This window comes from Corythoichthys intestinalis, chromosome 1 (assembly GCF_030265065.1).
Source record: "Corythoichthys intestinalis isolate RoL2023-P3 chromosome 1, ASM3026506v1, whole genome shotgun sequence".
Taxonomy (NCBI): Eukaryota; Metazoa; Chordata; class Actinopteri; order Syngnathiformes; family Syngnathidae; genus Corythoichthys; species Corythoichthys intestinalis.
This window is the reverse complement of record NC_080395.1, coordinates 68,923,092-68,937,864: the sequence shown is the minus strand read 5'-3', so window position 1 is coordinate 68,937,864 and position 14,773 is coordinate 68,923,092. Positions and strand designations below refer to the sequence as shown.

The window sequence follows — 14,773 nt, the reverse complement described above, 5'->3', positions numbered from 1 at the left end:
CTTTATTCTTGTCCTCCCGCTGTACCGTTTGCGCACGGCCGAGGCGCCGCCCTCATTTTCATTTCCTTGTCAGAGAGGCGCGTCCATGTGAGAACAATATCCCACACACTCAGAAATATGTTTAACAAACTTTCCCAGCGTTATTTCGTTGTTTGAATGCTTTGATAATTCTCAAAAAAATATGTAGATTATTGAAACATTAAGAAAACTTGCGTTTTTTTCTGCCAACTCGAAGAAATGAAAATAAATTGCTGCTGCTGCGTTTTTTCCGCGTCACTCAAAAAAAAAAAAAAAAAAATATCGGGTTTTTCGGGCTCGGGCCTGCAAATCTAGTTAAGTGATCGAGCTCGGGCCGGGTCGGGCCTCAATACCAGCGGGCCGTGTCGGGTTGGGCTGGATTTTTTAGGCCCGAACTAGGCTCTACCCTTCTTTTCTACAAAACCGCTGTAGTTCAGTAAGATTCGTGGGATGTCTGGCATGAATCGCTGTCTTTACGTCATGCTACAACATCTCAATGGGGTTCAAGTCTGGACTTGACTTGGCCACTCCAGAACGTGTATTTTGTTCTTCTGAAACCATTCTGAAGTTGATTACTTCTGTGTTTTGTATCATTGTCTTGTTGCAGCATCCATCCTCTTTTTAGCTTCAACTGTCTGACAGTCGGCTTCAGGTTTTCCTGCAAAATCAATGGCAGGAAGCTCACGGGGTTCGGTACCTTTAGCAAGCTTAAGAACCGCTGGTCTAGTATAATTGTATGGAAAAGACAGCAGATTTACTCAACCACAGTTAGTGTCTTCGTTGTTTCTGGTTGTATTTATGTACATTGTTGCCATTTATAGACAATTCAGTTGTGAGTAGCTGACTCCCCCCTCACCTGTGGAAACAAAATCTTGTTGTCACCTAAATATTAGCAGACCAAATTCAGTTGTAGATAGCCTCAGCCAGGGATGTCAATCTCATTTTTGTCACGGTCCACAGTGCAGTGATGGTTTCCCTCGGAGGGCCATGCTGACGACCAACCCATCTAATGTAACATCTAGGGATGTCAAGATCCGAACACGTGATCGGAAATCGTGCCGGTCGCAACATTTTTCAGAGGATTGGAATCGGGTGAATTGGGTTTTTCATTTAAAAAATATGAATGTTTTTCTGCTTCATTCTCGTACAGCGCCAGCGCCTTTCACCCTCCCTCCTGCTAAGCAGTGCGACCAAACTGTTTTTTCCCCTGCCCTTAAAAAAATCTCAATGATAGTTTTCTGGCCTAATTTATATTTTGTTTACTTTTTAAGGGCTAAAAAGTAACAAAATAATCCAGAAAACAATGACATCGGCACTAATGACTTTTTTTCACATACAACTTATAAGGATATTCTTTTAGCACAACATATCTGTGTATTTTAAAACCATCGTCATACAAATCTCAAAACGGGGTAGAATGTAAAATTGTGAGACTTAAAAGTTATTTATGTCACAAAAAAAAAAAAAAATGGCTGGATGCAAGTCAAGTGTCATTTATTTCTGCAGCCTGTAATCAAAACAAAGTCTCAAAAGGATCCAGAGGCCAACGGTTGATGACGGAATGCTCTGACGAGAGCACCCCCACGCACAAAAAAAAAAAACGGTCATTACAGCAAAAATGAAAAAATGTGTTCAAGCAGGAATGAAAGAATGCTATTAACACTAGCAGAATCCTTGTATTGCTATGAGTCATGCATATTCTGCTTCACTTACATGAAAAGCTTGAAAGTAATGAAACAAAATCTATATGCGCCAAAAGAAATTTCAATGGATCATGGCTACTGTTGATTTAGTAGCTGTAAACAACAACAAAAATCTTCCATGTCCCTAGCAACGCAAGTGGTGAATTTAAAACCCCCCCCCCTTTTTTTTTTTTTTTTAACTTAGATGACTGCTGTAAAAGGTTACTAGTTTGAAGCATACTTTGGAATAAACAGATTTACCCAAATTATCGTGATTTAATGTTAGAGGTGGGAACCTCTGGGTACCTCACATTATAATACGGTACGAGGCTCACGATAATGATTACCTCACGATATGGTGGTACGACAATTATCGATACAGGAAATCATTCTATGATGATCTACAATTCAATTAAAAAAAAGAAAAAGCAAGCTCTTCATCATTTGCTGTGAATTGAAATGCGTTTATCACTAGTAGAAGTGAAATTGCCGTCCCTGCCAGTTCAAATGGATCGTACGTCTAAGACCATCAATGGCAGTCAATGAGCATTTCAGGTCATTTCCTGTTGATTTTTGGTTACTTCCTCTTGATTTTGGGCCATTCATGGGTCCCTTCCTGTCGATTTTGGTGTATTTATGAGTCACTCTCTGTTTATGTTGGGTTACTGAACAGAAAGTGACTTTGCAATGTCCCCAAATGAAAAGGCAGTGACTCAAAAATCAACAGGAGGTGACCTGTAAATGCCTCCAAAACCGAGACGACTGGCTGTGAATGCGCTGGTTTCACTGCAACTGACGGCGCTAGATGTCCAATTTATTTTGACTGGCAATGAATATTTAGTCACCCGCTGCCAGTCAAAATGAAAACAACAGTGCTAGATGTCCAATTCATTTTGACTGGGAATGAACGTTCATTGGGTCAAAACGAATTGGACATCTAGCGCCGTCAATAGCAGGCAATAAGCTAACATAGACAATATTCTAGCAGAAGATTTTGGAAGCAAGCTGTTGGTTCGGTTTTTTTTTTTTCCAAACAGTGACACCTTTTTAAGACGACATATCAATTCTCTAACCTTTAGGGATACAAAGTATCGCGATATACTTGTTAGGTTAGGTGTTAGGTGCATCAATAATCTTTCTCGCTCCCACTTTCTTTGCTTCAGCCATTGTGATGTTATGTCCTATCTCTCTGCTCTCTCGATTAGAGCTCAGTTGGGCCTAAAAAATCCAGCCCGACCCGACCCGGGCTGTATTAAAGGCCGAGAGCCCGAAATTTTACGTTTTATTTGTAGGCTCGAGCCCGAAAACCCCCCGAAAATGTATGTTTCATTTGTAGGCCCGAGCCCGTTTTATTTGTGAGGACTAAGCAGGAGGAGCAAATGCGGGGATGCCATGCTGGTTGCATTGTGTGATCACAATTGTGACGATGCCTATGTGCATAATGATAAATTAAAACCTGTCTTTCGTAACAAATTCTCCCAGATAAACAAGACTGTAAGATGCATATTCAATACACATTTATATCGTTTATATTTGTGTGTCTGTTCTATCAGGTGGATAGTTCATGCTCATTTACTTGGCAAAATGCAGCAACAGATATTTATTTTGATTTCTTCGAGTTGGCAGAAAAAAACGCAAGTTTTCGTAATGTTTAAAAAGTCTACATATTTTTATGTTCATTATAAATGCATGTACACAACGAAATAACGCTGGAAATGTATGTTAAATATATTTCTGTTTGGGATATTGTGCTCACATGGACGCGCTTCTCTGATGAGGAGAGGAACGGCTGCATATACAAAAATAAACTAAAAAACTTTTAAATAATTCTTTATTTTAATGACTCGCATCGGAACACACAAAAGAACAAGCTGCCTTAAGGAGCAATGAAACAAAATAAATAATAACATTTTAAGGAACACCATGCACAAACTCCACAATGTCCTGCTTAGCACGAAGAGGTGCAGCCCTCGAAACAAATGATAATAACGATGTGTGACTAATATCATCTTTTAGGCCAGTACAGTTTTTGAAATGCCTGCTGAGCGTGAAGGTGCCAGTCTTTCTGCTCTCGTACGAGACCAAAGCGCGCGCCACATTTGTTGCATTCGGCAAGGCCGACACAGTCTTCTGCATCTTCCACTATCAATTTAAATCCTTTCCACACACCACTCGTGGATTCTTGCCTTTACAATCCCCCCGGTCTTTAGTTTGCTTTTCGCTTCCTGGTGCTCTATATCGAAATTCGAAAAAGAAATACCAGGGTGCAGAGTTGCAGACTCGCGGAGAGCACTAGAGCGCAAGGGGAAGATTAAAAAGGAGGGCGGGGCCACGGCGTTCATGTGCGCAACCAATGCACTGGCTCAGCTGTGGATCATGTTTGGGATGACCAAATCGCCTTCTGTATTTTTTCAATTTATTTTATAACAAGTATTCCTTAGTTTAACATCCATACACCGTTTTAGTTTACAAATATATATTTATTTTTTAAAAAAGTTAGCGAGAGAGAAGTCCGGCCCGACCCGACCCACACGTAAATGATTGACATTTTGCGATAAAGATGCTGCTGCACTACAATATTTTCTTTGTCATGTTCTTTAATATTTACTTGAATATTTTTATTGATGGGTCGTTGTGACTAAAATACAGTGACTGTTATTACTGATTTTGCACAGGAGTTCAGATGTTGCACTGTATGAAAGGCTGCTACCCTGTGTAAAAAAAAGAGAAAGCCCTGGTCTCAATCAAAGCACTAATTAAATGCTGTGATCTGTTTGTTTGGGTTTTTTTTATATATACTGTATATATCTGAAAGTATGTTCTATTTTCATTTGACTTCAACCAGGAGTGACACAAGACCCAATAAAAAGTTGTTTAATGTCTGACCACTTGTGTTGCCTCATGATTCACGAAAAATATGCTTTGCTTTAGAATTTTAATGCATCCCAAGCTTAAATGCATCGTGATGCATTGCCGAATCGAACCGAATTGAATCATAACCCTCTGAATCGACTCGAATCGAATGGAATCGAATCGTGGCCCTCCGAATCGTAATCGAATCGAATCGAATCGTGAGGGCAGTGCCGATGCACACCTCTACTAAATACTGCAGTGTTTTTCAACCTTTTTGAGTCACGGCACGTTTTCACATTGGAAAAAATCTTGCGGCACACCACAAACCAAACAATATTCCAAAATTACTTTCTGTACGGTATATTTAATCATAGAATAATTTCTTGGTATTTATGTTTACTCTGTGTGAAACTTGAGCCTGTTTATATGAACACAAAGCCGATATCCTGGCAGGAATCTTCAACAGTTCTCAGTCTCTCTCTCTGTTTTTATGTTTCTCTAGCAGTTAGGCTTGAAAAGCTCAGAATTATCAGACAGGGGGACTTTAGCAATGTCTGTAACTGCATCAGGGCCAAGCATCTCTCTGACAATGGCTTTGCAGACAGGTACTATTCATGTCCCTGCCACAGTGTGGGACTTTTCGGATTTAGCAACAAGCTCAGCAACAAGGCTTTGCGCGTTTTTGTAATTTACCTTTGTAGTTTTTCTCAAAAAAGTTGCCTGTTTCTCTGTTATCACGAAGGTGAACAAAATAGTTTATCGGCTTGTTTTGAAGTGACGGGTGTTTCGTTTCGAGATGTCGTTTAAGCTTGCTTTGCACCGTGGCGTTGCTCGTGACGCATTCGCCGTCAGCCACTTTGCGATCCTCGACAATGTGTTGGAATAAAACACGGGGAGGATTGACGGTTGTCACATATGGATAAAATGGAAAGGACACTTTTGTGTATATCTCTACTTGATGAGTCTATTCAAATGATGTACAGTAGACGTGCTGAGGTCCACATTGTCAAGGACAGCAAGGTGGCTGGCGCCTAGAAATCCGAGCAGTTTTGGAACGGGACACGGGCAATACCTCGCTTATCTGCACACGACCGAGAACTTTCTTACTCTACTCTTTCCTTGTAACTTTAACTGTAACTCTGCCCGACGACATTAAAAAAAAAAAAAGCGATATTGGATCATTTCTCGCGGCACACCTGACGATCTTCTCACGGCACTAGTGTGCCGCGGCACACTGGTTGAAAAACACTGATATACTGCATCATATTAATAAAATGAAGTAAAAAAAAGGACACCATACTTACCGTCAATGCTGAGAGGTGGTGGACGGGACACTGTAATGTGACTACAAAAAATATTTTTTTTTTTTTTTTAAACTGGAGACAAAATAGCCGACGAGACTCCGGAGTCGTAAGGTAGAAATCCCGTCAGTCAGGTAGGCCGTAACCCGGTAACTTGTACCATGTAATACTTTGAAAGGACTTCTTCAACATTACTCATTTCCCTCACTCACTGCACTTCTACAGCATGAATAATAAATTACACTGTTTCATGTAATGGCCCACCACAGTCACCATGTAGGTGACCCATAGTTTAGACACTACTGGTTTTTTCCTCTGTTGTTGTTAAGTGATATATGGTAAAAATGAAAGCTGGACTCATACAAAGCTCACAAAATACTGGCAAAGATTACTATGGAGACTGAAATGGGAAGCTGCACTCATACAAAACTCCTAAAATACTGGCAAAGATTACTATGGAGACTCAAATGGGACAGAATGAAATTTGTACATACATCTTTAAATAAACGCTTAAATGTGTCATTAGGGCTGCAGCTATCGATTTAGGTAATTTATTAATCTATCATTTAGGTAGTTAAAATTATCGAGGAATCGGATTACGAGCATTTAATGCTTTGCTGGATAAGTTTTGAGGGATGTAAAACAAAGAGTGTTTATGCCTGCAATAACATCTGAAATATGAAATAAATAAATTAGGGCTGTCAAAATTATCGCATTAACTCGCGGTAATTAATTTTTTTAATTAATCACGTTAAAATATTTGACGCAATTAACGCACATGTCTCGCTCAGACAGTATTCTGCCTTTTGGTAAGCTTTACAGCAAGGCTTATTGTGCTGTCTAACAGCGAACTCTTGTGGTCACTTTGCGACATGGTTTATTTTTTTCTTGCCAGTTCAATATGGCTGCACGACGTCTCGGGCTGACGCCCACGTTGTAATGTTGTGCTTATATGATCCTTGGACAAGATTTGTCCGTAAGTATGGTTGTTGTAAAGAATGTACATATTATGTTAGTAAGCGAAATGTTCTATTTTTTGTATGAGACGCTCTTTGTTTATGTTTAGTGAACCTGTATAGCGTGCTAAGCTAATGTTGTTGCTAATGCAATGCTTGTGTACTTTTTTTTTGTAGTTTTATGACGGTCTAAAGAGGACAATGGTTTGAGGCTATGTTATTAATAAATCAGATGAAAAAGGAAGAAGTCTGATTATTAAGGCATCGTTCACTAGCTGCCTAGCTTTGGAAAAAGTGGACACTTCGGAGTGAGTACAGCATAGACAGATTTAAATGACAGTAGAGTGAAATGCCCACTACAGTCCTTATGTACCGTATGTTGAATGGACAGTGGGGAGAACAAGTATTTGATACACTGCCAATGGGTTTTCCCATTGCCCATTGGCAGTGTATCAAATACTTGTTCTCCCCACTGTATATATCCATCTTGTGTCTTATCTTTCCATTCCAACAATTTATTTTACAGTATATATATATATAATTTACAGAAAAATATGGCATATTTTATAGATGGTTTGAATTGCGATTAATTACGATTAATTAATTTTAAAGCTGTAATTAACTCGATTAAAAATTTTAATCGTTTGACAGCCCTAAAATAAATATGAAATATGACATATGAAACATATGAAATAAATAAATGAGGATTAAGTACAACAAAAGAACAATTGGTTAACTTGTATATAGCCAAAGTAGTCCACTAGCTTAAATTGCTATAAAATGCTAACTTTTTTTTTTTTTTTTTTTTTTAAAGCTTTTAACAATTTTTTACAAAAACATTGCCACAAAAAAAAAGATAAATATAATTTTGAACTAAAATAACTACTGTATGTAGGCCTTAACAGGGAGAGCCTGGATTCAGCCATGTTAAATGGCATATTCACTGTTGCCCCCAAAGGGCAGTGTATCCGCCCAAATCAATAAAACTAAATGCAACACTTCCAAAACAAACCATTACAACGTTACTCTCATCAAATGAATCCTCGAAGCAGCAAAATTTTAGCTTTTTGTAACAAAATTACTCGTGTTAATCTGTTAGTCATTGTAGCACTATGTTTTGTTAATTATAATACATGTTACAAAAAAAAAAAATTTCACTATTCATTCATTCATTCATTTTCCATGCCGCTTATTCCTCACGAGGGTCGCGGAGGTGCTGGAGCCTATCCCAGCTAACTTCGGGCAGTAGGCAGGGGACACCCTGAATTGGTTGCCAGCCAATCGCAGGGCATTATTTCACTATTTAGTTCATTATTTCATAGACATGTGGTGCAGCACTTCCTGAGATTATTTAACCTGTCAAACTCAGCCATCAAAGTCAGTGGGCGGGACTAATGCCGATAAATCTAACTAATTGCTGTCATCTGAAGTCTTTCAAAACATGGCGGCTATGGAGGATATACTTCAACCTTCTCTAGAGTTGGTTAGAGATATTTTAAACGTTGCTGTTCACATATAAGTGGGATCTGGTGACCAAAAACATTGTGTGCGTAAAGCAGAAGAGTTTATTGAAGTTATTGGCGTCATATCGGTTCTTCGTTGCGCACTTTACGAGTATATGAGCAAAACTTGCTGTCACCCATCCTCATCACCCATCAATGGCTGCCCCTCATGAAGCTCGTCAGAAACAAAGAACTGTAATCAAATTCCTTGTTGTAGAGGGAGAAAGCCCTCTGAGGATTCATAACTAGCTGGAAAATGTCTACAAGGATGATACCATAGACTATAGTACTGTAAAAAGATGGGTACAGCGATTTAAAAACAGTACTGAAGACCATAGTACTGTAAAAAGATGGGTACAGCAATTTAAAAACAGTACTGAAGACCATGAAGAGGTGGGTAAAGGCAGCATAGCCGATAAACCCCGTAGTGGTCGCCCATCCACCTCTGACGCCATTTTGGAAGCTAGTTTAAGCTTTAAAAATCTGAAAATAAGAAAAACACATATAAAAATCGCAAAAAGGTGTGTCCTATCATGTTTGTGCGAAATACAAACAATATTGGTAAAATCCTGTACAAGCAATGCACTTGAGTGCATTACTTTTTGAATGCCCCTCGTATGTTGAATTGAAAGCTGGTAAATAAATCAACGAGAAACGATTTGTATTTTCATACACTGATTCAGATTTTCAAAGTATATAACAGTCCGCTTGAGCGAATTTATCGTCATTTATCGTTATCGAGGTAAATCTGCTCAATTTACCGTGATTCGTACATATCGCCACATATGGCCATATCACCCAGCCCTAATTGTATCGTATCGTGAGGTACTCAGGGCAGAGGTTCCCACCCCTAGTATATGAGGGGAAACTGATCGGTGGACACAAAGAAAAGGCTAACGAGGACGGATTGTAATAAAAACCCATAGAGACGAGACAGCATGAATAAAATGCATAAAATGCAGGGAAAAGACACATTTCAATTCAATTTTTCATTCTTGATTGAGCGACCAAAAGTGTGTCATGAGATTAAACTGCATGTTTCAAATAAGTGTGGAAAAATTATATAAAGTAAACTATCAGTGTAACTTGTTCATTGCTTTCCATTTAGAAAATATTCTCTGTGTTTCTTCCTGCATCAGTGGAATCAATTCAACAGCTCTTGGTTCAAAGTTTAGTCAATCGTCTTAATTAAGAGCATGAGAGAAATGGCAACGTCTCTACCGCCTGGCTTTCCACTTAGGCTAACATCAATTAAAACAAATTAAAGGTTTTAGCTCGAATTATGCGAATGGATCTGTGGTGGAAAGCAAACAAAGCAAAAGTAAGGCCAGGGGATCACATTTACAAACATGCAATGTTTACAAAATGTAAAATGTGTTTTGTTATGACTATATGAATGTGAGTGGGACCAAAGAGTCCATCGTGAATCCAAGACTGGAACTGGAACTTAGCGTTACAACCACTCTCCTCTTATGATATTTGTGTGTGTCTTGTGCAGCATGTTCGCCTGGTTTCTATGGCCATCGCTGCAGCCAGTCGTGTCCTCAGTGTATCCACAGTGACGGGGCGTGTCACCACATCACTGGACACTGCGAATGTTTGCCTGGTTTCTTTGGCACCCTCTGCAACCAGGGTAAGTTGTCTGTTTCCTAAATTATACTGTTTTTCGAGAATCAGGACAGGGTGCTCCACACTGAAATTTTAGCATATGGATTAGATATTCGATTATCGGCGCTGATATTTGGGAATTTGATTTATACAACTTTCAGATTTTTTTTTTTTTTTTACAGTTTTTCTTAATTGCTTTGGTACATTTCTCAGATTAGACTTGAAATTCTAAAAACTACTTGTTCAATCCTTACAACATTGTATCACTAGCTACGCCATCGCTATTTTCTGTTAGTTTCGAGCGTTGCTTTCATGTTGGAGAGCGGGGGTGAACGCCAGCTAAAATTTCAAGAAGGCAGAGAAACGGTAAATAGCGCGGGCTCTGAAATGCCCCCCCACCCCATGACCATGTTTCGCAGATCCATTGCTGAGGCTGCCGACTGGAGATGCGGCCGTGAGCGCATGAATGCGAGGTGTATGTTTTGGCGGCAATCCCCAAGCTAGGTGGTGGATACCGGCATGAAAGGATTCCATAAAGCTGAAGAAGGAGTCCGATCGAGCCTTTTTGGCCAACACACAGACACTGTATAGCTCTCATCAATTACATTTTAAAATATGTGAGATTTTATTTGACTGTCTCGGTCAAAAAGGTTCCCGACCCCTGTGCTTACGGATGTTTTATATTTCCATAAACCTATTACTATAGTCTGGATTAATTGCTTTACAATTTTTCTCAATTGCTTGAGTCCGTTTCTCTGTGTTTTACAAAATTTTAACGACATTTCCGGGTCACACTTTTATGAAAGAAATTTCGTTTCAGGTTCGCAGTGAGTCAGCAACAGGCACACTTTTGCTGAATAGACAATGTTTGATTAGAAATTGTAAATGAATGAAGTTTATTGATTACAGTCCCACAAAGGCAAGCAAAAGAAAAACACAAAATAACCACAGCGCTAGGTCTAGGTTGTCACTGATAAAGTCTAGAACCCCCACGATGCAGTTAAAACACACACAAGTAAAAGAAACAATAGCGCTAGGTGTATAGTTGTCAAAGCTAACACCCCCACGCCAAAGACAATGAGTGGAGAGCCCTCACTCCTGATCTGAGAATCCAAGGAACCAGGCCGAGCGATCACACGTTAATCCACGGATGACTCTAACGCGGCCCGAAAATGTCCGGCTATTTATTGGCGCATGTCACGTGGGAACAGAGGTGGCCGGCCCCTGCTCTCAGGAGACACACTGCCTGCAATCTTATTGGTTCACTTGTTGTATGAATCTCGTGTCCAAATATGATTGGTTTACTTTAATACATAGCCTAAAGGCACTCTCTAAGGCTCTTTATTGTCAAAGGCAGTTGTTGTAATATAAGTGAACTCGCTGTACTTTAAAGTGCTTGTGACACGAAAAAGCATGTTTATTTCATAATACACGCGGTATTTTATGCTCCTGAATGATATGGACCGCTTGGATGTGTGTGGAAGCGATCGCTATATTTATTTAGTTTTTTGAATCCCGCGCCAGGAAAATGAGTGACTTCCGGCTTCGGTCTCGCATTGAGGAGGAGGGCGCTGTGACGTGTACGGTGGAAGACGTCCTCTTCACGCTACAGTGTACTGTTGTGTATGAGGACGACGGATTCAGCTGATTTTGCGGATTAATACTTTTATTTTTGCATCACGCCAGCCAAACGGCTGCAGGATGGATTTTTATTATTTTATATTCCATTTAGCACAAGATTGTTATTTGTCATGACCATGCCATTTATTTAGCAATTGGGGAAAGTACTTGGGTAAAAAGAATATCCTGTAAAAATATTGAAGTAAAGAGACAGAAACAATGACATTTTGCCGCTCTCTTCGTCGCGTTTTCCTCATTGTGAATAGTTCCCCCTCGACGGGCTGACTGGTCCTTCTCAAGCCATTTATATAGCTATTGGGGAAAAATACTTGGATAAAAAGAATATCCTGTAAAAATATTGGGAGTAGAGAGACTGAAACAATGACATTTTGCAGCTGTCTTCGTCGCGTTTTCCTCGTTCTGAACAATTCCCCCTCAATGGGCTGAATAGTAAAACCGATGAGCCTAGTCTACCGCTGACGTCATCCACCTGTTGGGGACGCTAAAGCCCTATAATTGTAGGCGTGGCTAACCGGCAGATTAAAAGACTAATTTCTCGTCATCTGCGCTTTGCTAAATTGTTGTATATAGTCGAATCGTCTCAAAATATGATTCTAATTCACATAATAATGCCATTTAAGACTTTTTTTCTGGTGTCGTATGCTCTTTAATACACAGTTGTACTTTTATACATAGCCTAAAGGCACTCTCAAAGGTTATTATTGTTGTTATATATGTGTATTTAATAATGATGGAACCAGTGCGGGTCACAAAAAGGTCACAGGTGTTTTTCTCCATTCACTCTGCACAGACTTAAAATTCTAAAAACTACTTGTTCATTTCTCACAATATTGTATCACTAGTGCATATCAAAAAGTAGTTTCTCATACATCCATGCAAATGATTTGGACAATTCTCTGCTGTTTCCTAAATTATCAGCTGAATCTGTCATGATGGAAATGGACTATAATGGGTCTCTATTGAATAGAAAATAGCGCTGGCGTAATGTCAAATAAGTCCGAGTGCAACAAAAGAAAGCGGACCGGACATACACGTCATAAAATCGAAACCACGTAAGTCGTATACAGTGAAACCCGGTTACTACCTAGACTATAATATAATATACAGTAATACACATTTCGCTTTTGGCTATCGCCCAACTCCCTACGCACCCGATGCCTTTGACCCCTCCCACAAGTGGTGAGCCCATGGGAAGGGGGACCTACGTTGCCTTTTCGAGCTGTGCTCGGCAGGGCCCAATGGATACAGGCCAGGCACCCAGACGTTCGCCTTCGAGCCCCACCTCCAGGCCTGGCTTCAGAGTGGGGCCCCGGTAACTCGCGTCCTGGCAAGAGAAAACTAAGTCCATTTGTTGTATTTCTCATAAGAGGGCTTTTAAGCCATGCTTTGTCTGGTCCCTCACCTAGGACCTATTTGCCATGGGTGGCCCTGACAACATACTGTAGCTCCTAGGAAGAGGTGAGAATATTGGTCATCCGGGATGGACTCAGGGTCGAGCTGCTACTCCTCCATGTTGAGAAGAGCCACCTGAGGTGGCTCGGGCATCTGGTTCGGATGCCTCCTGGACGCCTTCCTGGGGAGGTGTTCCGGGCGGGACGACCTAGGACACGCTGAAGAGACTATGTCTCTCGGCTAGCTTGGTGGTGCCTTGCGATCCCGGCAGAGGAGCTGGTTGAAGTGGCTGGGGAGAGGGAAGTCTGGGCTTTCCTGCTAAAGCTGTTGCCCCAGAAACCTGATCCTGGATTAAGCGGCAGATAATCGATGACTGGATGGACATTTTGCCAAAGGGCAGCACAGTCGAATTAATAAAATATAATAAAAAATAAGACTTTTTTTTTTTTTTAGCATAACGATAACCTTTTGGAGTACAAAATATTGCAATATTTCAACTATTGTGAAACCCCTGGTAGGAGTAATCATCCTTTTTGAAATCCTAGGAAGGGATGCTAGGGAGCTACATGACCCTCCGTCTTATTTTGGTCAAAACTGTAAAGTAACATTGTAGTTATTAGGTAGGTTTTAAATACTTTAAATAATTTTCATATTATTTAATTATTGTCGCTTGTTTTGGAATGCTTTTCTCTTAGTCCAAGACCAACGTCTTAAAGTGTTGTTTGTTTGTTTTTAAGTTGTAACGATGTTGTGTAATGTTAAGGTTGCCTTGTCCTATTTACCTTATTATCCCCTCGAGCATCTTTAAACATTTCTATAATATATTACATCTATATTCTACACTTTTATATTTCATCACTTTTTTTCTGAGCTGTGGTATATTTAGAGTGATTAACATTTCTGTGGGCGAAACAGATGTTAACTCGTCTATGAAAGCAGCCAAAGGTTCATTGCCAAGTTGAATTCTAAATGGAGACACTGGAGAAGTGAGCGTAAAATATTCATTACCATTAAACATGAAGGCGGCCTGTCCTACATTGGTTATTCCACTGCATCATTGAGACAATCCATAGAAAGCTTGGTGGGACTGATGAATCCAGTGCCGGTGTTAGCACCATTACATCCTTACATGGGACACTAACACACTGCTACACTCAAGGGGAATTAGCTTGATTTCAAATGACTTTCATGGACCCTCATGTGCAGTTATAGATTTATTGAATCCCTTTTCAAAATACATTTCCATACCTGTCATCTCTTAAGGTTTGCCCATATTTTGTACGGGATTTTTAATCTTTTTAACTTTTAAAAACTAAACAGAAATTGTTGCGTTCTATGAGGACATTGGTAACTTCATTGGGGTTTTCAATGGATCAAATTGGTGCCTCAGGATTCGAAAGCTTAGCTACATGGAAAAGTACAAGAAACAAGTAGTTTTTGGAAGCTTTTTTTGCTTAATATTACAAAAAAAAAATTGCATACGAAAGATAATTCTTACTGTAATAGATTATTCCTGCTCAGAGAAAAGTGTAAAAGATCCTGCTGCCCTATTTGTCAGAATCTACGTTCGCTCTAAGCTACACGCATATGCTCAGCGCACAAGAAAATTTATGCAGCGCACAAGATAAAATTATATCGTAACACACAGTGCCTTGCAAAAGTATTCGGCCCCCTTGAACCTTGCAACCTTTCGCCACATTTCAGGCTTCAAACATAAAGATATAAAATTTTAATTTTTTGTCAAGAATCAACAACAAGTGGGACACAATCGTGAAGTGGAACTAAATTTATTGGATAATTTAAACTTTTTTAACAAATAA

At 39.7% G+C, this 14,773-nt stretch overlaps 1 protein-coding gene across 5 annotated transcripts in view; it reads left to right on the top strand.

Moving 5' to 3' along the window:
* The window catches only part of LOC130916860 (multiple epidermal growth factor-like domains protein 11), a 345,443-nt gene that overhangs the window by 235,919 nt on the left and 94,751 nt on the right, over positions 1-14,773 (top strand). For all 5 annotated transcript variants that reach the window (XM_057837918.1, XM_057837935.1, XM_057837926.1 and 2 more), the window contains exon 15: positions 9,811-9,945. In XM_057837918.1, the coding sequence (XP_057693901.1) occupies positions 9,811-9,945 (135 nt within the window). The remainder of the gene's footprint in view (positions 1-9,810; positions 9,946-14,773) is intronic.